Below are 25,190 nucleotides of genomic sequence, written 5' to 3'. Positions count from 1 at the left end.
GTTTTGAAAGGGAGGAGGAACCTAGCTGAAGCAAATTTTTCACAAAAGCAGAGTAAGCAAGAAGTTAAAAGATAAACAGCACATGAGAAATAAAAGAGTGCCAGGTGCAAGGGGCAAAGCTGTCATGAAAGACACACAACTTAGAGATAACGGGGGCTCTGGGCGCGCGACAGCACCTGCATTCCCAGGCTCTGCTGGTGCCACTTAACTAGGCCTCTTATCAACAAATGCGTTCCTGGAGGTGCCCAGTGTCAGCCTGCCCCAGCTACATACTACAGTTACATACTTAATGGTGGGACAATAACTAAAATGAAGAAGCCTAAGATGGAGTCTGTCTGGCTCAGGAAGCTAAAGCCTGAACAGCTTTTAGTCTGAGAAAGAGTTAGTTTTCGCTGGCAAAAAGCAGGTTATCACAGGATGATCTCACGCAAGTCACTTGGCCTCTCTGAGCCTCAGTTTACTTAATCTTCAAATGGAGACAGTAACCAGGTTGTGCAGAAGATGATGTGACCGAACGCACACAAGAAACTGGAAATGCCAGCGCCAGCACTGACGTTTGCACAGCTGTGCTGGAGAAGAGCCAGGCTGCTTCGTGTGTCACAGCGTTGCTGGGGTGTTGGGTTCTCAGTGAACTGGACACTTCCATCAAAGGCCGGGATGCTCTGTAGGTGGGGTGGGTGCCTCTTCGGAGCAAGTCCAAATTGAGGGTTTATGTTGAACCCAAAACATCCCTCCCCTATTTTTTTCCTTTTTGAGATGGAGTCTCTCTCTGTCACCCAGGCTGGAGTGCAGTGGCATGATCTCGGCTCACTGTAACCTCTGCCTCCAGGGTTCAAGCGATTCTCCTGCCTCAGCCTCCTGAGTAGCTGGGACTAAAGGTGCGCACCACTGTGCCTGACTACTTTTTGGATCTTTAGTAGAGGCAGGGTTTCACCATGTTGGTCAGGCTGGTTTCCAACTCCTGACCTTGTGATCTGCCTGCCTCGGCCTCCCAAAGTGCTGGGATTATAGGCATGAGCCCTTGCGCCTGGTTCTCTATACTTATTTTTTGTCTGTTTTGCTTTAAATACATCCAGGGGGAACGGTTCCTAACGTCTGCAGTTTATTTTTCATTTATTTCTAATGCCAAAGTCAAGCATACTGATTAAAACCAACAATAAAAAAGCTTTGTGAATGGCTACCCCGAAGTGTGTGTTGGGGGAGCGTGGGGCCACAGTCAATGGCAAATGAAGAGGAAATAGACGGAAATTAACAGCACCGGCTGCCGGCAAAGCCTGTTAACCCTAACCCTGGTGTGTCAGGGGAAGGCTCCTGGGTTCCAAGACTCGAGGGAACGTTCTGGTCTTGAAACTTGGGATTCATGTTGTATTCCTCCAGGAAGGGAGGTTGGGAGGGAGAAAAGTGTGAAAACAGATGGAAATGTAATTTTTTAATGACAGCAGCAGATGGCAAAAAGACACAAGAGTGTATTCACACCATGTCGGAGCCATTTGAGAACGCCTGGCCCAGCCATAATGTGCACGACGGGGCTGTCATGATGGCTCCCCAGCCGAACCCAGGAGCCGGCGTGCTGCAGGCAGGAATATGCAGGACCCCCAAGGAGGCGTGGGATGAGCTGTCAGGCTGTGCAGAGCTACAGGTAGATGGGGAAATACCTGTGGCAGCCCGGGTTGGATCTGGGAGCTTCCCTGTGCCTGGCTCCTCTGGGCAGAGTGTAGATGGTCCGTGGGCTCTAGATTCAGACAGACCCCGCTCTTTGATGCCTTGGCTGCTCCACTCACCTGCCTCCAGGTGAGTCTCCTGTGGCTACACTGCATCCTACCGTCGACTTCGTGCACCCTAAGTTTCCTTCTTGTGTATATCTAGGCTGGTCATGGTGGTGTGGAATCCCATTGCTTTGGGAGGCTGAGGCAGGAGGATGGCCTCAGACCAGGAGTTCGAGGCTGCAGTGAGCTACTATCAGGCCACTGGATTCCACCTGGGAAGCACAGCAAGACCTGGTCTCTAAAATAGGCTGGGTGTGGTGGCTCACACCTGTAATCCCAGCACTTTGGGAGGCTGGGGTGGAAGGATTCCTTGCGCCCAGGAGTTTGAGACCCGCAAAGGCAACAAAATGAGACTTCGTCTCTATTTAAAAAACTCAAAAAATGAGCTGGGTATGGTGGTGCATGCCTTTGGTCTGAGCTATACAGAAGGCTGAGGCAGGAGGATCGCTTGACCCCAAGATGTCAAGGCTGCAGTGAGCTGTGATTGCACCACTGCACTCCAGCCTAGGTGGCAAAGTGAGATCTGTCTCAAAAATATTAACAAAATAGGCCGGGCACGGTGGCTCATGCCTGTAATTCCAGCACTTTGGGAGGCTGAGGTGGCCAGATCATGAGGTCAGGAGATCGAGACCGTTCTGGCTAACACACTGAAACCCCATCTCTACTAAAATACAAAAAATTAGCCAGGTGTGGTGGTACACGCCTGCAGTCCCAGCTACTCGGGAGGCTGAAGCAAGAGAATTGCTTGAACCTTGGAGGCGGAGGTTGCAGTGAGCCAAGATTGAGCCACTGCACTCCAGCCTGGCGACAGAGAAAGACTGTGTGTCAAAAAAAAATAGATGATAAATAAATAAATGAGACAGCTTGCCTTAAAGCGCTTCCCATCGCCTTCAGGATCAAGCCCAATTTCTTCAAAGTGGCTCGAAAGAGCAGGCCCCTTCAGGCTGGCCCCCACCTGTCTTTCTGGCTTCACCAGTGGCCCCTGCCCTGGTGGGTTGCTGCGCTCAGCGGGAGGGGACGGTCTTGCAGGGCTGGTGACAAACACGCTCTGCTGCTGCCTAGAGGACGAGCCACTGTCTACGGAGCAAGGCTGTGCCAGATGCCCCTGCGGACTTGACCGGTGTCAGTCCCTTTAAGCCTTGCAACAAGAGCGAGACTCCATCTCAAATAACAAAAAAAGAAAACATTTCCGCAATACATTTAATAATTTATTTTATGACAACATATCAAAACCCAGAGAGGCTGGCACACATATCTGCAAGTGCCTGAGGGACTTTCTATTTTGGGAGGGGTCAGGTGGCCCACAGCTCACCCTCAGCTGCAAACACTGCAGGCTCCTCTTCCTACTTCATTTTGAAGATGAAGAGACAGGGCCGGGCACGGTGGCTCACGCCTGTAATCCCAGCACTTTGGGAGGCTGAAGTGGGTGGATCACCTGAGGTCAGAAGTTGGAGACCAGCCTGACCAATTTGGTGAAACCCCACCTTTAAAAAAATAAAAAGAAGAAGAAAAAGATGAAGAGACGGGGTTTCAGAGTGCTCACTTGCCCTTGGTCACACAGCATCCAGAGTGACCTTTTATTTCTTCTCTTTGAGCATACTTGTCTTTCTTTTCTCTTTTGTTTTTGTTTTTATTTGTTTGACTAGAGATGGGGTCTTGGCATGTTGCCTAGGCTGATTTCGAACTCCTGGCTTCAAGTGATAGTCCTGCCTCAGCCTCCCAAAGTCCTGGGATTACAGGCATGAGTCACCGCACCTGGCCAAGAGTATTTGTCTTCATACATGAAGGTAACTCAGTGAAATCTCCAGGTCTGTAACAGACAAATTCCAAGGCAGATACACAACACACACAGCACTGTGAGCAGCCCTTTGGGCAGGTGGAACGTCATTACGGGTTTATTTCGTTTTTCCAATAACCTTTCATGAGGCTTTAGGGAGGTCAGAGAGGAGAGCACCCGGTTAGCTGGGGGGCAGGGGTAGCTTTCCTGCTGGAATTCCAAGGCCTGGAATCCTCTTGTCTCCTGTGATTATTCTCAGGGCCCGATGATCAGGGTTCCCAATTCGAGTGCGGTCCTAGACAACTGTTTCACCCTCGGGAAGCTTTTCCCTCCATGACCACCCCATCAAAATCACCTGACCCTGGATGAAATTCAGCTTTCTGTCCTCCCCCGGACTCCTGAATCCCACCTCCCAGCAGCGTGCACAGGAACAGTGGACACCAGCCAGGGGATTTTCACACAGATGCACTCTAGCCACCACTCTGGCTTCACCTGCGCCCACTGTGCGGGGACAGCCTGTCCAGCGGACAGGTGAGTATTTGCTCAGGTGGTGCAAACCTGCCACTCCTGTGTCTTCTGGGGCTTCTGCCAAAGTGCACATTCCGAGCCCCTGCCCTGAAGTGTCCGAACTGGAAGCTGTGGGGTGGGATGGAGCAACCTGCATTTTAATAGATTTTTTAACCAATGTGTGCAAAAAGGGCAGAAAATTGTGAAATCAATGGAAACAACCTCTTCCCTCATCCTGGTATCTGTCAGCCCAGGTGATGATGCATTCTGGGCCGGGTGCTGAGTTTGGGCAAATAAATGCATTTACTCTTGGCCTGGCACAAGGGCTCACACCTGTAATCCCAGCACTTCGAGAGGTCGGGGTGGGAGGATCGCTTGAGGCCAGAAGCTCAAGGCCAGTCTGAGCAACATATCGAGATCCCAAATCCACAAAAAGTTGTTTAAAATTTAAAATAAAATAAACGCTTTTACTTTTGGCCCCATGCTGAACGGTGTTTACGGTGGGCGCCGGGCGCAGGCCACGGGACGACAAAGCTGCCGCCGGCCGCAGGAAGCCCTGACAGCTCCAGGTGCGAGCCCACGGGCGGGGCGGGGCCTGTCACGGGCCGGGGCGGGGCCGGCGCGCAGCCTCACTCGGGCTCGCCAATCCGCGGGCTCCTAGCGGCCGCGCTCTCGGCTCCCCGCCGTCCGCCCACTGCGCCGCCGCGTTCCTATAGGTTGACGCAGGCCGTCTTCCGGTCGGGGCGGGCTCTCTCTGTGGCGGGAAAACGGCGGCCGTGGCATCACCTCTGGGACGCAGAGGGGCCCGTGAAGCCCTGGCTGGCCACTCGCGCCGCCATGGACGCGGCCGAGGTGGAGTTCCTGGCCGAGAAGGAGCTGGTGACCATCATCCCCAACTTCAGTCTGGACAAGATCTACCTCATCGGGGTGAGGGCGCGTCCGGGGCTTCCGCGGGGCGGTCTGAGCGGGGGTGGCGGGCTCGCCCTGCTCCGCTTCTGCGGAAGCCTCCGCTCGGGGCCGCCCTCGCGCGCCGTCGTGGCCGCTTCTCGAATGGGGAAAACGAGGCTGTGCGCCATTGGCAGCGGCTCCGAGCGCCCGGGTTTACGGGGTTTTTGTTGGTTTGGTTTGGATTTTGAGACCGTCTCTCTCTGTCGCCCAAGCTGGAGTGCAGCGGCGCGATCTCGGCTCCCCGCGACCTCCGCCTCCCGTGTTCAAGCGATGCTCCCGCCCCAGCGTCCCGAGTAGCCGGGACGACAGGCGTGCGCCGCCACCCCTGGCGAATTTTTGCTTTTTTGGTAGAGATGGGGTTTCGCCATGTTGGCCAGGCTGGTCTGGGACTCCGGACCTCAGGGGATCCACCTGCTTCGGCGTCTCACAGTGCTGGGATTCCAGACCTGAGCCACTGCGCCCAGCGGCTTTATTTGGTGGAGATGGGGTTCTCCCTGTGTTGCCCAGCCGCGCCTGGAACTCCTGGGCTCCCCCAGGCCATCCTCCCACCTCGGCCTCCCGAAGTGCTGGGATTATGGGCAGGAGTAGGCTTTGCGTTTGCTAGTTTTTGTCTCTGTTTTTTGAGACAGAGTCTTGCTCTGTCGCCCAGGCTGACGTGCAATGGCTCCATCTCAGCGGACTGCAGCCGTCGCCTCCCGGGTTCAGGTGATTCTCCTGCCTCAGTCTCCCCAGCAGCTGAGATGACTGACAGGTGTGAGCCACTGCACCTGCCCAGCTTTGCGTTTTAAGTATACAGGAGGCACCGGGGTGCTGGGAGTCGCAGAGAAGGAGTACCTGCCCGCACTCACCTCCCGGCACCCAGGACGCCCACACTGGGTGTGGGAAAGCTGTTCTTGAGTTGGAGGGTGCAGGCGGGAGAAGGAGAGGGGAGCGCCCCCGCCCGCTCAGGGGGGCTTGCATTTCCTCCGCGGAAGGCCCAGAGGACTGCGCCTGCAGGTGTCTCGGAGCTGCTTAGCGGGGGCTTTGTTGTGGGTCTGATCACAGCTGGGCTTTTGTTTTTACTTGCGTTTGGACTTCAGCTTCTGCAATGCCTTGCCGCTTATTTGGTAACAGTGACACACAGTAATGCTTTTTGTTCTTTAATCTTACGGGGAATTGTTTTACTTTTGGCAGGGGGATCTGGGGCCTTTTAACCCAGGTTTACCAGTGGAAGTGCCCCTGTGGCTGGCAATTAACCTGAAACAAAGACAGAAATGTCGGCTGCTCCCCCCGGAGTGGATGGACGTGGGTAAGGATGCGTGAGTGACGCGTGGGTGGCGCTCAGTTGGGGTCACGCCCTCTCCCACGGGTGGAGGCATGGGGCGTCCTTCCTAAGTCTGGGCTCCCTCTGCTCCATTATCCACTGATCAGCTGAAAAGAATACTTCCAGATTCACCTCTCAGCAGAGTCTAATCGCTGTTACTATTATCAGGTTTTGGGATTTGTGAAAATTGTAGTTTACTTTTTCAGATAGGGTCTAATTCCATGGCCCAGTCTGGAAAGCAATAGTGCAGTCTGAGCTTACTGCAGCCTTTCTCTCTTTGTTCAAGTGATTCTCACACTTCAACCTCCCAAGTAGTTGGGACCATGGGTGTGCCCCACTACACCCAGCTAATTTTTGCGTTTTTGTAGAGACAGAGTTTTGCCATGTTGCCCAGGCTGGTCTCAGACTCCTGGGGTGAAGCGAACTGGCCACCTTGGCAGATCTGCTGGGATTACAGGCGTGAGCCACTGTGCCCAGCCTATATTTTAATCTAAGATATTTCCATTTGCTTTAAAATAAATGATCTTACAGAAGCACTGGTTTTAAAGTTTTAAAAGTAAGTATAGATGAGCATGCAGAGAAGCAGAGTAGTTACAGAGAATGCCTGCAAATAATACATCACAACAGGGTTGAATAAGATTCAGCTATAAAAGGATGAATTTGTGATACATCCTGCTGCGTGGATGAACCTTCAGCTTGTTGCTGAACGAAAGAAACCAGGGGCACAAAGACTCCACGTGGCATTATTCCATTTATATGAGCTGTCTGCAATAGACAAATCAATAGAGATAGTATGGATGAGTAGTTGCTTAGGGTTGTGGGTGTTGGGGGTGAGGGAGGAATTGTGGAGTTTATTTTGGGCATGATGAAAATTGCCATTGATTGAGGTAACAGTTGCACAGGTCTGAACACGCGAAACACCATTGACTTGTACCATTTTATTTGTTGTTGTTCCTGAGATGGAGTCTTGCTCTGTCACCCAGGCCGGAGTGCAGTGGTGCCATCTCCGATCACTGCAACCTCTGCCCACCGCGTTCAAGCGATTCTCATGTCTCAGCCTCCTAGGTAGCTGGAATTACAGGCGCATACCACCACACCTGCCTAATGTTTGTATTTTTAGTAGAGATGGGGTTTCACTATGTTGGCCAGGCTGGTCTCGCACTTGTGACCTTGTGATCTGCCTGCCGCGGCCTCCAAAAGTACTGGGATGACAGGCGTGAGTTACCGCGCCTGGCCCCTTACACTGTGTTTTTAATACTCCACAGTTCCACTAAAACTTGTATACTTTAAATCAGGCGTCCCCAAACTGCGGCCCCCTGAGGCCATTTATCTGCCCCCCCCCCCCACCCCGCCGCACTTCAGGAAGGGGCACCTCTTTCATTGGTGGTCAGTGAGAGGAGCATAGTATGTGGGGGCCCTCCAACGGTCTGAGGGACAGTGAATTGGCCCCCTGTGTAAAAAGTTTGGGGACACCTGCTTTAAATGGCTGAATTGTGTGATACATTAAAAAAATGTATGCCTCAATAAAGCTGCTAGAAAAAACCAAAACAGTGCCTCAAAGATGGAGACAGTTTTTGTTCTGAGCCTTTGCACCCTTTTTCCTCTTTTGGAGGTAGGAGTAGGTCATTAGAGGAAACAAATTTTAATTTTAGTATTTTTTTGTGGGAGTGGGGTATGGTCATATATGTGGAATTTGAAAAGACCCTGAGTGAATTTTTTTTTTTTTTCCTTTTTGTGTCAATGGGATCTCAGCCCTGAGTGATTTTTGACTGCCCTTCCTTACTGGGAATCACTGGGGGTACCTCCCTCCTAGAAGCAAGAACTCAGTGAGCCAGCCACTCTCGGGTTCGTTTAAGACAGACTGCTTTGTGTATCTGGGGTGCAGTGGTGCCGTCACGGCTCACTGCAGCCTTCCCGTGTTGAGTCATCCTTCTGCTTCAGCCTCCTGAGTAGCTGGGACTACAGTTGTAGACCACCTTGCCTGATTGACTGATTGATTGATTGATTGATTTGTTGTCCAGGATGGTCTCAAACTCCTGGGCTCACGCATTTCTCTGAGTGCTGGGATTACAGGTGTAAACCACCATGCCTGATTGACTGACTGATTGATAGAGATGGGCGACTTGCTATGTTGCTCAGGCTGGTCTCAAACTCCTGGACTCGAGCAGTTGTCTTAGAGTGCTGGGATTACAGGTATGGGTTGTTACCTCTGGCCTGAAGGCTTTTTTTAGGCAGAGAGATCCATGAGGCCTGGCTCCATTAGTGCAGCATCCTCTCCTCGCCAAGCCCCTTATTTAAAATCAGTCTCTGGCAATTTGGGCCCATTCAGACCTGAGGTGATACATGGTGAGGGCCTGTCTCATCGAAGGCTAGAGTCAGAAGGTGTGGAGAGCTCTCCTTGAGCTTTCTCCCTGGGCTGGAGCTCTATCGTGGGAACAGTGAGGCACCGCTAGCCAGTTGGTAGACCCTATATATGCCAATAGCCTGCCGCCTCTGACTTCTCCACCATAGATAAGTTCTGCCACTTCTGGGACTGCATACAAATGGAATAATCTAGCATGTCGTTGTTTCTGACCTCTTATACAACAGAGCGTTTCTGAGATTCACTGATTGCTGCCTGTGTCATTACGTACCTCCATTGCTGGGTACTCTCCATCATATGAGAATACCACATATTTGTTCACCCATTCTTCTGTTAAATATTTGGGATTCCCATTTTTGGCTTTTAAAAAATTAGAAGCAGGTGCGATGGTGTGCGCCTGTAATCCCAGCACTCTGGGAAGCCAAGGCGGGTGGAGCACTTGAGGTCAGGAGGTCAAGACCAGCCTGACTAACATGGTGAAACCCTGTCTCTACTAAATACCAAAAAAAAAAAAAAAAAAAAAAATGGCGGCACATGCCTGTAATCTAAGCTGCTTGGGAGGCTGAGACAGGGGAAGCGCTTGAACCTGGGAGGCAGAGGTTGCAGTGAACCGAGATTGTGCCATTGCACTCCAGTCTGGGTGACGAGCAGAACTGCACTGAAAAATAAAGAAATACAAATACATAAATAAGAGACGGGTTTCTCTATGTTGCTCAGGCTGGAGTGCAGTGGTTGTACATGGGTGTGGTCATGGTACGATCACTGTAGCCTCCAACTCTTGGGCTCAAGCGATCCTCCCGCTTCAGCCTCCCTAGTAGCTGGGACTACAGGTATGCACCACTGTGTCCGGCTCACTTTTAGCTTTTCAGACAGTCTTTCTCTGATGCCCAGGCTGGAGGGCAGTGGTGTGATCATGGCTCACTGCAGCCTCTACCTCCTGGGTTCAGCTGATCCTCCCATTCAGCTTCTCAAGTAGTTGGGACTACAGGTGTATACCATTACACTCAGCTAATGTTTTAATGTTTGTCTCACTTTGTTGCCCAGACTGGTTTTGAACTCCTGGGCTCCCACCTCGGCTGCCCAAAGTGCTGGGATTACAAATGTGAGGCACTGCGCCTGGCTTATTTTTCGCTATTCTTAATAAGGCTTTTGTGAATATTCTTGTCCAAGTCTTTTCATGGATACATTTTTTTCCCTTGGCTAAATAAATACGTAGTATGACGGACCTGCTGGCTCTTAGGACAGATCATGCTCAGCTTTGAAAGAAACTGGCACCTGGTCCTCCAGAGCAGCTGAGCCTTCACCCTGCAGGAAATGTATATGAGTTCCCATTGTTCTGTGTCCTGGCCAGAAATGTTGATTCTGTCTTTTTAACTTGCTAGAAAGTTGGACCAGAGGTGTTTGATAAGCTGACTCAGATGTTAGTGAAATGTGACTGTGCTGTGTAGAGAAGGTTGGCTTGATGGGAGCAGAGTAGGGATTCATCCAGGCAAGCCCTCAGTAGCTTCTAGCTGATGGAGGTGGGAGACCTGGTGGGTGGGTGTCTAGGTATGTTTTGAAGGCAGCATCACCCAGATTGGCTAAAGGACTGGCGGTGGGGTGTGAGGGAGAAGAGTGAAAGCTGACAGCCAGGCTGTTGGCTTGAGGCCCAGAAGGAGACGAAGTTGCTGTGTCCTGAGGTGGGAGGTGGCGTGAGCAGGGTGTGGGCTGCAGTGGGTACCAGGAGTTGGGGTTTGAACTGTTGCACTTTTTGGATAATCAGGGGGAAGCTACAGCAGTGATTGAGTCAGGGGTATTGAGTCAGGAGTTAGGACTCGCTGCTGATGGGAGCATACATTGGGAGGTCTTTCCGAGCTCGAGGTGATACTTGGACGAGGTGGTATGGATATGAGTTTAGGTAGTGGAGAAGGGTTGGGAGCTGAGCTCTGTGTACCAGTGTCGAGAGGTCAAGAGGAATTGGCAAGTGACAAGAAGGGGTACCTACTGAGGTCAGAAGAAAGCTCAGAGGGGTGTCCTGGTACCTGGAGAGGGATTTGCATGAGGGAGGGCCTTCTTTTTAAGGTGGTAGATGTTAGTGTGTTTGCGAGGGTCAAGCAGGGAGAGGACAGTGGTCATTTGAGAGAATTAGAGCTGCTGGAGTGCCTTCCTGTGCAGGTGAGAGGAGGGCCCCAGGACTCCTGGAAGGCTGGTCCTCTAGTGGGTAGGGAGCTATGCAGGGAGGTTGGGGGATGGGGTGGCATGCAGGTCACACTCAGCTGGGTGTCAGGGGTGAGGCGGGTGGTGGGTTGAGGTGGTGCTGACGGAGGTGGAGAGAGGGTGAGTGGACTGGGGCATTGGACCAGGATTGCAGGACAGCAGCAGGGGCCCTGGGGATAAGTAGCTGGCACTTTACACTGGGATCCTGCAGCATGGTTGTGTTGCATGCTTGTCCCTGAGCTACATTCCACGGTCCACACGCAGGACAGGTTTCTCCACAGAGGGGGGGGGGCTGAGGGAAATAGGCATGTGTGAGAACAGTGCTGGTGCTGGTGGAATTGGACAGAGCCGCTTGATTCTAGCTGCTGGGCTTTAACCCCTCTAGGATCTTATGCCTCCTCCTGGGGTGGCTTCTCTGCCCTCCCCCCGCACCAGGATGTTGTATCATGCCTGAGTCTGGGTGACTCTAGTTTTGAAAGGTGTCTTGCTCTTTCTGAATAAGGCTTAGTATAAATAAATTTAAGTCACTGACTATTTTGATCACTTACTGCATGAAAGGTAAGGTACTGACCCGGTATGGTGACTCACTCCTATAATGCCAGCACTGTGAGAAGGCTAAGGCAGGAAGATCACTTGAGCTCAGGGGTTTGAGACCAGCCTGGGCAACATAGTGAGACCTCATCTCTACAACAAATAAAAAATTAGCCGGTTATGGTGGCATGCACCTGTGATCCTAGCTACTCCTTGGGAGGCTGAGGCAGGAGGATTGTTTGAGTCCAGGGGGTTGAAGCTGCAGTGAGCTGTGATGGTGCCACTGCACTCCAAGCCTGGGCATGAGAGAGACCCTCTCTCAAAAAAACAAATAACAGTAAAGGTAAAGTACTTTGTTCTTTCCCTTAAAAACCAAAACAAACATTGAGCTTTTGACCCTGACATTCTTTTTAGGAATATGTACTACAGGCCACAGCAGCAACAAAAATTTACCTTTCTTTTGGAGAGTTTGAAGGAGGAGGTCTCGAATCATCTAGTTAATGAGGCAGGTGTTTCCCCAAACATTTTTCCATGCGTTTGCTAGTGGATAATGTATTTGCTAGATAATGTAGGCCCTTGGCAAATGTGGCAGGTTTAATATTTTATTTATAATGATGGTAAAATGTATTAACTTCTGAATTTCAGAAAAGTTGGAGAAGATAAGGGATCATGAACGAAAGGAAGAAACTTTCACCCCAATGCCCAGCCCTTACTACATGGAACTTACCAAGCTGCTATTAAATCAGTAAGTAGATACCCCCTCTTAAGGCCACAGCCGAGGCTGGACTACCATGCTCTTCCTCTCACCCTCACCTTTCCTCTCTGCTTCCCTGCTTATTGCCATAGAAAGTGGCAGCCGTGGCCCGTTAGGTCTGTGACAAGGAGGTCATCTGTGTGCGCACACCCGCCAGGCGTTCTCTGTCTATCTGTGTGTGTCATTTCTCTGTTCTTTCCCTTTCTCTTATTTTTCTTTCTCTCCACCCGCCCCCTGCCACCCCACCCCCGTGAAGCCCTCGGCTCTTTTTGTTCTGTCTCGGGTCCCTCCACCTTGGGCCCGGTGTGAGCCACCAGCATCTCGGAAGTAGCTGTCCTTTGTCACGTATGTGTTCTGTTTTGCACAGCTTCACTCTTGTTTCTCCTTGGACTGTGTGGACTTGAGTTTTGGGGTGTCTTTCACAGGAAAGGCCAGAGGGCTCCCGTCTGCCTCTGCCCTTGAGTTGCAGGCAAGCCCACTGCCTGGCAAAATTATGATGTAGTAACCTGGTACTGGTTCCTGTCAGCCTCCCATTCATTTCCTTACATCACAGCTGGAGTGGCCTTTGAAAGGCAGAACTGCCATCTGACTCCCTGCTTAAAATCCTCAGTCTTCCAGGGTTCTAGTATAAAGTCCTGCGCATAGCATTCTAGCAGTGTGTAGCCTGGCGTGCCCCTCCTTCCTCTTTGACCCCTCTCTGCGGCTCTTTCCTCCAGAAGCAGAGGAAAGAGCCGCACACCGGCCGCACACTGCACACCTCTGCACACCGGCCCCTGTCACTCTTGTAGCATTCTGACTTCGCATGTACTGTTTTCTGCCCTGTAAGCCCGTCCTTTGCCTGCCTCTGCTCACCTCCTTAGGTTAGCATCATATGTCCCTCCAGGGTTCAGTGTACATGTCCTCTTGGCAGCTCTACACGTTGCTGCGGCATTTGCCAGTTGTGGTTTTCTTGTTTGTCTGGCTGTGCCGTCACATGTACCCATTTTGAATGGGCAGGGGCTGGCTCCTGTATGCATATGTCCCCAGTGAGATGCCTGGGGCTCATGTTTGTGGAGTGAAAGAGTTAAACAGGTAAAGTCTGACAAGTGTGGATCATCTTGCTTGGGAGATAATGTAGAACGTAATTCGTACAGCGTAAACTTCTGAGGCTCCCCGAGCATCCTTGAACTGGGTTCAGGAGCAGAACTAGAATCAAAAATTGGGACCCTAGTACTACTGCGTGCTGCAGAGCAGTGGGAAGGGCTGGGCCCCCTGAATGGCACTGCTGAGTCTAAAGGAAAACTTGGGGTAGGCTTGCGCATAGGCTGATAGCAGGCTGCAGCCAGCCGTGCATTTCGTAAATGCTGAGAACCAGCAATGCACCAAGAATTCGACTCAGCAGTGGAATTTGTCCTGTTGGTCTGGTTCCTGGTGTGATGTGAGTTCCTGGTGGCGATGTCGGTCTGTGAACCCATAGTGAACCTTCATTGTGACAAGCACTCTCGATAGTCCATCAGGCCGAAACAAGGCCACGTTGTGGCAGAGATGGGGTTCACAGAGGTTTGCCGGGAGCACAGACCTGCAGGGGTGGATGGGAGGGAAGAGGGTGGTGAGGCAGGAGGAGCTGATGAATGTGAAGGCAGAGTGTGAAGGGGTCTGGGGTAGCCAGGCAAGCAGAGGTGTTTGAGCATGTTGAGTACATTCGTGGGAGCAGGAGAGTGGAGCCATAGATGCTCCTGCAATGGCCAGCCTCTGTGAGGGGTGTGCGGCCTCAGAGGGACTTGAGAGAGATGGCAGTGGCAGTGGGGATGGTAGCTGGAAGGGAGAGGATCTATCAACAGACTAGGGAAGAATTTGCCATTAGCTAGGTGAGGGAGCCTATTCATTTTGCATTTTTTGAAGCTAAATATATTATGTATATAGTCTTTATCAAAAACCTTGTTTAATAATTCATTCGTCTAAGGGACTTAATTTTATGTTGGTTCTGCAGTTCAGCTGACAAGGAGTTGGGGTCCTTTGTTTAACCTGCTGTTCAGAGCACGAGATCTGAATGTTGGGGTTTATAAATAAAACGCACTACATAAATTTTGTACCAGTGATTTGCCACCTAATGGTCGTAAGTTAATTGTAGCATATGGAGAATGTCCAGCACAGCGTGGAATGCCTAGTGATGAACAGTATTAGCTTCTGCTTTTATCTTGTAGTTTTTCTTCAAAGGTTCAAAGTATTTCACAAAGGGAGCCTTGACTTTGTGAAGGCCTTCCTTCAGCCCTTGCTGACTTTGAACTTCCAGCCAGAATTCTGCTGTGTGTAGGTGTGCTCACTGGATACTAATTTGCAGTTTCTTTTGTGAGTTTTGAAATTTGGTCTTGTCTTCTCTGAAGAGCAGGAGAGCCCCTTCCCTTCAGGGCTTTGGTGAGGATAGAAATGCCAGGTAATGTGCTAAGCCGAGTACCTGGCACAGAGCTGGTGTTTTCCTTCTCTGGGCTGTGAGGCCTGGATTCCTCATGGGGTATAGGGATCCTCCTCAACACCTGGTACATAAGGAGCAATAGAACTCGACCTTTGAGCCAGCCGTTGAAACCGATTCCTTGTAGGTGGAGGTTATGCAGCAGGGAACGCTGTTACTCTGAGACGGAGGCTTCTGTCTTGGAGCTGATTCGCTACTAATTTTCTTAGGGAAACAGAGGTCCTGTTCAGCAGCCTACCACAGGGTGGTTAATGTGAGCGAAAGATACTCCATGTGGATCACTGTTGAATGCCCTTGGCACCAAGCTTAACTGCTACAAATCTTTACATCTTAGAATTGAAAACAAAGCAAAACAGACTTTGTGGGTCTGGAATGGCCGGAGTATATGGCCTGGAAAGAGCCACTCTACCCAGCGTTGCCTCAGTTAATGGAGTGTCCCCTGGCTGACTCTCCCCCTTGCTCCTTCAGTGCTTCAGATAACATCCCGAAGGCAGACGAAATCCGGACCCTCGTCAAGGACATGTGGGACACTCGTCTAGCCAAACTCCGAGTGTCTGCCGACAGCTTTGTGAGACAGCAGGAGGCACATGCCAAGGTAGGTGCCACCTCGCCTGAGTGCTGGTGGCCTTGATGTTGCAGAGTTTCACAAGGCATCCTGTCTGCCGAGGCTACTGTAGGCAGGCATTACTAACTGTGCTTTTTAAAAGGTTCATTGGTTTCTCATTTTTATTCGGTAGAGTTTGCCTTTTTCTCAAAATTAAAAACTTGTTTGCCAGCTTGGTCTGTTTTCTTGTTTTAGCTGGATAACTTGACCTTGATGGAGATCAACACCAGCGGGACTTTCCTCACACAAGCGCTGAACCACATGTACAAACTACGCACAAACCTCCAGCCTTCGGAGAGTACCCAGTCTCAGGACTTCTAGAGAAAGGCCCGGTGCAGGCGGCTTGCTGGGGCATGTAAGTGCTCAGGACATGAGGTACTTGTGGTTCTGGAGCTCTAGAAGTACTTGTGAATGCGTGAAAAACGTGTGAAGGTGCGAGGAATGGATTCGTGACATTGCTGGAGAAGCAAGTTTGATTCGTCCTTAAAACTTAGCTCCCTGGGACAGTCTTCAATTCCACATCCGATTCTAGAAACTAGCCTTTCCCCCACCCTCTTTTGAGAAAGAAAAAAGCTTTAGGCAAGTAAGTTATTCTCCCTAGCAGAGCCGCTTGGGTCTCCTACGTAGAAACTGCCACACTCGGGTTAAGTGTTCAGTGGCTGTTAGGTGTAAATACAGCAGGAGCGGCCGTGTGGCCAAGGGCTTATCTTCCCCCCTTTTTGATCCTGATTTTCTTGGGCTAAATTTAGACTCTCCCACAGAGGTGGCTCCCAGAGGATGGCAGATGGTGCAGCTAAGGATGCTGACCACAGTGAGCCCAGACCCACAATAAAAATGGACTTGGCTCTGACTCTTAAGGTTTTGTCCTGCATAACAGCCAAGTCAAAGGACTGAGCCCTGTGGCTGAGATGACCCAGTCAACTGAACTGAGGTGCACAGCAGTCCACTGGAAACTGCAGACCAACACCTGGGAGTCTCGTGCTCCGGGCTGTGTGGCTCAGGTTGAAGAGGAGAGTCAGGAAAATACGATTGGATGTATTAAGCACGAGTGACACTTAAGACGATGCTAGAAGAAAAGCAGACTTTTAACACTGCTTTTCATGGACTCAGGACTTTTTTTTAAAGACTGAGTCATGCAGTAGCACAATCTGAGCTCACTGCAACCTCTGTCTCCAGTGTTCAAGTGCTGCTCTGCCTCAGTCTCTCGAGTAGCTGGGATTACAGGTGCTGCCCAGCTAATTTTTCTGTATTTTTAGTAGAGATGGGGTTTCACCATTTTGGCCAGGCTAGTCTACAACTCCTGACCCTGTTATCCACCTGCCATGGCCTCCCAAAGTGCTTGGGTTATAGATGTGAGCCACCGTGCTGGGCCAGGAAAGGACTGTTTGTTGTAGGTAACCGAGGGCTCAGGGGAAATTATTTTTTTTCCTAAGAGAAAATTATTTGTAGCATTTTGGAACTGCTAGGGCCTTTGCAGAAATTACATTACCTTGAGAGGTGAAGTTGTCCAGCATCACGCAACTGGCTTGAAAAGAAACTTGGAGACGGGGTCTCGTTCTTTTACCCAGGTTGCAGTAGAGTGGCATGATTGTAGCTAACTGCGGCTTAGAACTCCTGGATTTAAGCAATCCTCCCCTTTCTGAGAATGCACATGTGTGACGGGCTGAGCCTAAAGACCGCCCAGGGTCTACCCTCTTCAGTGTACAGTGTGCTTGTGCACACGTTGCTGCCCACGTGTCCCCGCCAAGCAGATGTTGGTTGTTATTTGGACCCTGAAGGATCAGACCTGGAAGAGTGGGGGACCAGAAGATGAGGTCTCCATAATTTTAGGTGCTGTTCAGAGTTCATTCAGGTCATAGGACTTGTTTCATCTCACCCTTCCTCAGAATCCTCCAGCTTTCACCTGGAAATCTCTGCAAATGACACTAGTTGTTGTGGAGGGTGAGCGATCCTAATGCCCTGCTCTTAGAACCCGAGCCAGTCGCGGCAGCTGCATCTGTCTGCGTGTTTTCCCTGTGGAGCCATCCAGCTGTTGAGCTTTTTATTGTTTGGCCCTGTTTTATTATATCATAAAAAAGATTTTCCTCTTAGCATGATTTAGGAAGATTTTATTTTTTGGATGTTGTCAGAAATTACAGCAATATATTCATAAATACCTAATTACTACATTCAACAAATAATATTACAATACAATTAATTCAAACAAGTACACTTAGAACAGGTTTAATTTCACAGCATCTAAACTGCCCCCAGAGTGACCGAGGCACCGGTGTTCCTCCCTCCCACCTGTGTATGGGTTTCCTCTTCTAGAATTAAGCACAGGGTACGTACAAAACATCACCAATGAGCATGGTCTTCCTCGGGTCAAGGCAGCGTTTAAGGAGTTTCTCAGGTTAAGCACTGCATTGAAAAGTTGGGGACAGGCTACTGCAAGTAGTAAGAAAGTCAACAGCTTGGTTACTTGAAAGAGTACAGAGACTGCTAAGTGGCTAACACACAGTTGAAAGAGGAACAGAATCGGCTGTGTTGACCATCTCCATCTTGTGGTAGATCCCTGGAATTTTCTATAGTTGGGTGAAATGTGTGGCTCAGGGAAAGGGGGAGTATCTGGTTTGAAATTCAGCTTAATTTTTGAGATTTGGCAGTATTATGAGCTACTTGAAGAAAATACCATTCTGCTACAAACTGTGGATTCCCTGTGTCAGAATCCTTTGCTGCTGCAGGTGTGGGCTCCTTTAGATACTCTCTGAATTCTCTTACGGGTGTAACCTACCCAACTGTTAGTGCCAATTCAGTACTTTGTTAAGCTTAGAATATAGATTACTGTGTGGACAATACTGTCTCGTTCGCATATCTCAGACACTGGATTAGGAACATGGTATTTTATGTCAGTCTGGCTCTGATTGTATGAAACAAAGAATAATACATTGTTTGAATGAGAAACCAGATAATTTACTATTAGAAGGTATCCCTCTGTGGAGGATAAATGGCAGCTGCCTTCCAGGTAATAGAGGAAGATGGTCATGACTGGGTGCTGTGTCTAAATGGTGTGCTTTCGTTTTTGAGAGATGCTTCTTACCTTTTCTTAGTTTGTGTTGTCTACTGGTTTGTATTCTGATTGTCGTATTCCTTGAGTAAGAGTACTTGGAGATCACCACAGTAGGTGGAAGGATGGGGAGACAGTAGGAGAAGCTCAAGGGCTGGGCAGAAGGCAGCTATTGCTAGCTACAGGGACACTGCTCTCCTCCCGGGGCAGACCTCTCAGAGTGTGCCACCTGTCCCCTGTGCTGTCGCAGAAAAGCCAACCAAGGGAGCGCTCCTTGGATGGTAAGGGATGGGCTGTGTTTTTAAGTTAACGGATCTGTGTTTCCCTTTTACTGAAGCCGAGGCCCTTACCAAAGCTTAGAAGTGCTAAGGCCAGAAACCTCAAGCAGGTTTTCGGTGGAGAAATCCAGTGAGATTTTGTCCTGATTGTTGTTAGCGGACTCCCTCTGAACACTTGCGGAACATGCTGACCTCCCCGTGTCTTTTGGGGGCAGGCCTATAGCACAGCCCCCCGCGTTCTCTTCCAGCTGCTTCTGTGGAGAGCAAGGCGCTTGCTGACTGCTGATAATACTGGTGGTACGTTTATTTGAGTTTGCTAATAACTGGAAGATTCTTGGCAGACTTACAAAGCAAACTGTGCGGGGGCAGATAAAGTGACAGGCTGCCAGCTGCCAGCAAGCTGTTGTGCACAGCAAGGGCTGGGGCCCAGGGCTTGGCTGCTGGTCTCAGCAGTGAGCAGCCAGCACACAGGTCAGGCACCCTGCCGGAGCTCAGAACTCCACCCCTGGACTGGTCAGCGGGGGCCCTGGCCTCTGGTGAGGGCCCACGGGAGCGAGAGAGGCCTTTGTGATCTCAGCAGTACCACCACAAGCAGCAACTGGGAGGAGGATGCGCCTAGTGCTTTGCTTTGGTGTGAGGAGCCCAGTTTCTGGCCGTGCCTGTGCTTGTCACAGTAAGTTCAAAAAAGGAGGGGTTCAGCTCAGACCTTGTTTGCCCTACTTTTAGGCTTTTACAAAGCTTTGCATTTAAAGCCTCTGAAGTTCATATTCTGTACCCGCTCTCAGATACCTTAGAATTCTATCGCAGAAATCATTTCGTTTCTGGAAGGCTTTTAAAAGCCCCCGCCCATGCGTGCAGATGGTTGTCAAGCACAGGTTCTACAGATTACCCCCTCTTCCCTGGATAGCAGTGGGTGATACTAGCTTGTCCTGATGCTAGGGGTGGGGAAGGGGGAGTGGAGGAGGTGAGCAGTAGCCCATGGCTTTCTACGGTAGCTTCTGGTGCAACCCAAGCTAAAAATGAAGTGATCGCATAGGCGCCAGTGGTAAGCTCTTTTACTTTTCTTCTTAATTTTTAAAAACACTTCAATATTTTAATGTCCTGACCAGCAGCAGTACAAACACTAAAAGCAAGGGTTTTTTTTTTTTTTTTGCCCCCCAAAAAAAAAAAAAACAAAACAACAAACAAAAAACCCCCAACAGGAAAAACAAACAAAAATCCCCCAAACCACATATTAAAAATGGCAGGCTTTTTATAACAATAGTTAAAGTAATAAAAACATACAAAACTTTGTTTTTTAATATATATACACAGTACAAGGCTGAAGCACCTTTGACTTTTCTCTCAAAATTTACGTCTGTATGAAAACCCCACCCCCTGTAGTAACAATCTGGTGGGTGTGAAGCTGTGTATCCACAGAGCTCTGTACATGCTCCCCACGGAGTAATAAAAAGGTACCTTCAGTTTGTGAATTCATTTTCTCTTTAGGTAAGAGCTTTTCCAGGGAAAAGCCTTTGGGTTGCTTTGTGTGCTCCTAGGACTTGTTGCTTTGAAGAAAATTTTGCAGGAAAGTAAATGAAACAAATAAGCCCTTTTTACTTACAATGCACCCAACCTTCTTTTGAGTGAAGCAAGTTTCACTCCCGGGGAGGAATGAGACTGACCCCATCACTGCCGCAAAAGCAGACTTGGCTTGAGGCATAGTAACATGGCAACACAAGAAAGAACAGAACCGGCGTGATCCGCTCATACGCACAGGGGGCTGTAAATCATAAAGTTTTAGTGTTGGTAATGGAGCCTTCATGTTCAGATTAAAAAAACAGTGTGGGAGAGGAAGAACTAAAACCGCCTGTAAAAAGAAACTATGGCATCCTACGTTGGTTGCTCGCTGAATGACAAAGGTGATTCAGTTGCATTGAAGTCAAGGTGAGTTCATTCATTCTTTTTTTTTTTTTTTTTTTCTGGAGCCTGGAATCCTTTGCTTCATGCATGGCACATTCTCATTTTTTAAGCTTCAAACCTCCCAGTGAAAAATATTAAATATTCAAGGTAATAAAATAGATAATATTTCTATACTATAGGTTCGGCCTAGTGCAAGGGAAACCGTCACCTGGGGTATCCCTTCAGGTAGCCCCTAGGCCAGTGCATTGCAGGCAAGGCAAGGCACTTTCGTAAGTGGTCCAGTTCCGCCTGGAGCCGCTCGCGTTCTGAGACCATCTTCTGTTTCTGGCTCCTCAACTCCTAGAGAGAGGGAAATCTGTGTCAAAACCAACTCATTTTTTCTGTAACAACAAGCATGTGGTACCCAAACATGGTGGAAGGAAAGGCAGTCCCGGTTAGAAAAGGTCTTGGCTGGGAGTGGTGGCTCATGCCCTGAGGCGGGTGGATCACGAGGAGTTTTTGAGGCTCCGGCTTGGGCAACAGAGTAAGACTTAACAAAGGCCCCCTTCTCAGCCTATGTTCTCTGCTGAGCTCTTCCAGAGTCCTAGAGAATCGGTGTCTGCTGCTGTCTTGGCTCAAACTCGGAGTTCTTGGAACCCCCGGATGTAAAAACTTAGGGAGGGATCGGAGGCCTCTTTGCCAAGCAAGGACATCTGCTGGACCAGTCCTGCTAGTACGGCTGTGAGCTAATGGGTGCCGACATGGTTTCACGTACTTCAGCTTTCCTTCTCTAATACAGTTCCCTGCTGCCTTCCCCTAAAGTGCAAATCACAGTAGGGGAGACTGGTACAGGCAATAATTCATTCTGCAAACAGCATCACTACCCTTCCAAGATCAACATGCTGTAAGTGAAAGGTATTTCCCTACTTATAGTTAAATCCTAGATAGTCAACTGCTGCCTGAATTTTCCCTTTAAAAAAAAAAATCAAAACTAAGAAATAGTGCTCTGGTCCCCTGGCTGGAGTGCAGTGGCACGATGACAGTTGACTGCAGCCTTGAACTCTTGTGATCCTCCTGCCTCAGCCTCCCCAAGTGCTGGGCTTGTAGGAGTGAGCCATTGCACGCAGTCCAAATTTGGCTCTCTGAAGAGCACACTACATCTCTAAAACTTACCTTCATGGGTGCTTTTGAACCCAAACTCAAAAGGCTGTGTGTTTTAAGGTTTCTGTGCCTTCCCAACTCACCGCCACACTGTGGGAGAGCTGCTCTGCCGTCAGGCTGAGACTGTAGTGCCGGGCCTCCAGTCGTCTGCATTGCGTCTGTAACACCTGCCGCTCCAGATTTTGCTCTGAAAAGACCAGAGGTGGTGATGTGTCGTCTGTGTACAGGGGCCCCAAGGCCTGGTGAGTGCTCTCTTCTTCACACACTGCCCGGCAGTACCCAAAAGCCCTCGCCACTGCAGCCAGCAAAGGCCTCTCCTTTGGGTCACAATGGTCGCACCAACACATAAACATCACTAAATTAGATCCAGCCCACGGGAATAATGACAAAGGAGCCAGAACCTAAAGGCACTCTGATACAGATTATGAAAACATTTTATGGCCTAAAAATGCATCTTTCAAAAAAACCGTTTAGACTGTTGGAAAAAGGCCAGAATAAACTTAGAGCAGAGACTATTTTACTAAATAAATCTGTGTTCTATCAGAAGATACCAGGCCTAATTTTAATAGAGGGACTCCAAACCTTTAAGTCCCTATTTTATGCACAGCGTTTCAGAGACTGACAAACAGCAAAGGCGACAACAGTCTGGATAACAGAGAACAATAAAAGTAAAGAACACAAATTATAAATCCAGCAAGGACAGAGCAACAGCCAGAAAACATCACAGCATCAACTGTGCGAACGGGAACCTTCCCTCTCTCCCAGGATGCTTTACAGTTTCACACACAAGGGCGCTACCCGTGCCTGTCTTCGGCAGCCCTGGAGTGACGAGACAAATTCAAAAGGAAAGAACCAAAACTTGGATTTACAGAAGGTTTGATCATCTGTGATTCCTATGATCTAAGGAATAACCGTAGATAAAAAAAATCCTAAAGCTTTGTAAGCTACAATGGTTTTTGGAAACAGCTCCCGAAACCTATGTGATAGCTGAAACTAAATCTAGTCCCAAATGATCCGAAATCTTAGTGATTTCATAGTTTGGTACCACATTCATGGACAAGGATGCCAACATGCCAACCAAGTCCATAACTTCAGTGCAACTGAAAATCCTAACCGGACTCTGAGAGGGGAACACAAGGTGATCCGGAAATGTGTTGAGGGCAGGTCATGCCCCGCCAGGCAAAGCCCCACCACGTAGGAGTGAGGCAGGGAAGAGGAGGAATTGCTTGTCTGGGTGGGAAAGATGCAGTTAAGATTTCTACCTTACTCTGTACACATGAGTCTTACACAGAAGAGGAAAAAGCTGAACTCACAGAACAGCCTTACAGCGTTAGAGTATGGAAAGAATTTCCAACACCACACCAAGAAACCCACAAAACCAGAAAAGATGGAAATATTTCATCCCAGGAGAGTTAAAAATCACTCTGCATATTGCTTCTGGATATTTATGTGTGTACTTAAACAACAGCAACATGGGGCCGGGCGCCGTGGCTCATGCCTATAATCTGAGTACTTTGGGAGGGGGCCAGATCACGAGGGTCAGGAGTTTGAGACCAGCCTGGCCAACATGGTGAAACTGTCTCTACCAAAACCACAAAAATCAGCTGGGCATGGTGGCCCATGAGTAATCCCCGCTACTCAGGAGGCCGAGGCAGGAGAATAGCTTGACCTGGGACCTGGGCAGCAGAGGTTACAGTGAGCCAAGATCATGCCACTGTACTCTAGCCTTGGCTACAGAGCAAGACTCCATCTCAAAAAAAAAAAAAAAAAATTAGGGAGGTAGTAGGCAATAAACTGGAAAGATTCCATGGGAGGAGGAAAGGAAGCTAAATACAGGATTTGATGTATACAGGTTGTGGCTACCTGGGCATTTGTTTTGAGTTTGGAGAACACTTTTCCAAAGTGAGTTCTGGCAAAAGACAGTCAACAAAAAACTACTTTTCAACGTATTTGAAAAGGTTGACATTCGTAATCAAGTCCTTACGTTTACAACACTATAATACGTGATGATGAAAAGTCATCTAAGATATAATAAATCGCTTGCAGGCGGCTGCACCCTTGCCCAGCAGAGCCCGTGCAGTAAGGATGGTGAGTGCAAAATGAAGGCTGGGCACCTGTAGGCCAAGCCAAATGGGCCTTGGCAATATCCTCAGGTAACTGAGGCATAGAGGCAGGAGGTGGGCTGCTGTATACAGAAGGTCAAACACTGCAGCAGCCAGTTTTATGGTTCTACTCCTTGGCAGAGGAGATGTGGCAGAGTCTGCCTGGTGCTGTGCCTTCCGGGGGTGGGGGGGTGGGGGTTGGCATGTACATTCCCAGGGGGAATTAAAACATCCTGGGTATTTAGAGAGGCAGCGAGCCTTCGACTAAGCCTTTGGCAGGAGCCTGTCTCCCCCAGCATAGCACCTGGCTAAAGCAAAGGTAGCTGAAAACGTTACTGGTACCCACTGGCCCCAGAGTAGTCCTTCCAGGCAGGAGGCATGCTCAAGCAGTAACCAGGCCTAGCTGCTGGAGCTCGGCAAATCAGCCAACTAAGTCATGTGCCAGGGCCCTTACCCAACCCTGAGGCTGACATCTGCACTGATGCTAGGTCTCCGAAAGCAGGGCCCACACGAAGAATGACAGGTGCCACGAAAGTTGGCATCTTGGTGCTTGATGCCCCAGTAGGCCTGGCCTCAGGTTCCACCATGGGGCATCACCACTACCAGAAGCCGGAGGAACCTTCCAGTATTTACATCTACTGTGCCTCAGGACGCAGGAACAGTCCCCAGGCTGGCAGAAGTCTGCATGAACTTGTCACTCAGCTTCCTTTCCAAAGGTCCTTTACCCGCTCCCCTCTTCCCTCCCAACGCCATACCTTCTATGTGTTCCTGGTAAGCTTCAAAAACGGCCTCAATCCCTTGCCACTTGCGCCTGGGTGCTTCCTCATCCTCTTCTCCATCTTCATCCTCTTCCTCCTCCTCCTCCGAGTCCCGGTCCACCTCCTGCGTTGGGGGGCCCTTCCTTGAAGTGGGGGGCTCCTGCTGCCCATTGTGCTGGGGTGGAGGGACACGGCTAGAGGACTGCAGCTCGGGAATGTTGTAGTGGACAGACGCGTCGACCTTATGGTTCTGCTCTGCAGATAGCACAGCCACGCTCCCTGCAGAAGGGACAGGGTTTACATCAGTGTGTTAGGAGTAGGGACACGGGGCGCTGTCTCAGAAGGCAGCTTGGTCCTGCCTTTGCTGCAGAGGCAGCATGACTGCAGGTCTCCAGGGACCAACGTGACACTGCGCAAAGAGGAGGGAATCTAGCCAACGGCCTCTGGGCCACGGACCCAGCGTGACAAGGTCTTAGACAGTGCAGCCCTGAGTACCCTGGTACGTGGACCATTTTGATGAAATTCATCTCTGAGCATTTTTCTTCTTGAGACAGTCTCACTCTGTCACCTAGGCTGCAGTGCAGGACCTCCTGTGAATATCTAAAGCCAAGGCGGTTCAAGTCCCTAATGGAAAAAGGCATAGTACCTGAACACAGTACCTGAATAGAGCCTACACGGATACAACGTAATACCCAGTATGCTGCCTACACTTGTACCTGGAGTACCTGTGATACCTAATCTATTGCCTGTACCTCACCTCATCTGCC

General features: G+C 49.7%; 2 protein-coding genes across 12 annotated transcripts in view; one reads left to right on the top strand and one right to left on the bottom strand.

Annotated features, from left to right (window-relative positions):
* Positions 1 to 4,817: 4,817 nt before the first annotated feature.
* On the top strand, positions 4,818 to 19,677 carry GINS2 (GINS complex subunit 2). Its single transcript, XM_003922818.4, has 5 exons — positions 4,818 to 4,977; positions 6,172 to 6,286; positions 12,036 to 12,135; positions 15,062 to 15,188; positions 15,393 to 19,677. Exons 1-5 carry the CDS (start codon positions 4,888 to 4,890, stop codon positions 15,516 to 15,518), a joined length of 558 nt encoding a protein of 185 aa, XP_003922867.1. The 5' UTR covers positions 4,818 to 4,887; the 3' UTR covers positions 15,519 to 19,677.
* GSE1 (Gse1 coiled-coil protein) overlaps positions 17,291 to 25,190 on the bottom strand; it is a 504,956-nt gene continuing 497,056 nt past the window's right edge. For all 11 annotated transcript variants that reach the window (XM_039473653.2, XM_010333673.3, XM_010333674.3 and 8 more), the window contains 3 exons: positions 24,421 to 24,702; positions 21,647 to 21,750; positions 17,291 to 20,762 (listed from right to left, as the gene is read on the bottom strand). In XM_039473653.2, the coding sequence (XP_039329587.2) occupies positions 20,628 to 20,762; positions 21,647 to 21,750; positions 24,421 to 24,702 (521 nt within the window). In that variant the 3' untranslated portion in view covers positions 17,291 to 20,627. The remainder of the gene's footprint in view (positions 20,763 to 21,646; positions 21,751 to 24,420; positions 24,703 to 25,190) is intronic.

This window comes from Saimiri boliviensis, chromosome 1 (genome assembly GCF_048565385.1).
Source record: "Saimiri boliviensis isolate mSaiBol1 chromosome 1, mSaiBol1.pri, whole genome shotgun sequence".
Taxonomy (NCBI): domain Eukaryota; kingdom Metazoa; phylum Chordata; class Mammalia; order Primates; family Cebidae; genus Saimiri; species Saimiri boliviensis.
This window is presented reverse-complemented; position numbering and strand designations above follow the sequence as displayed.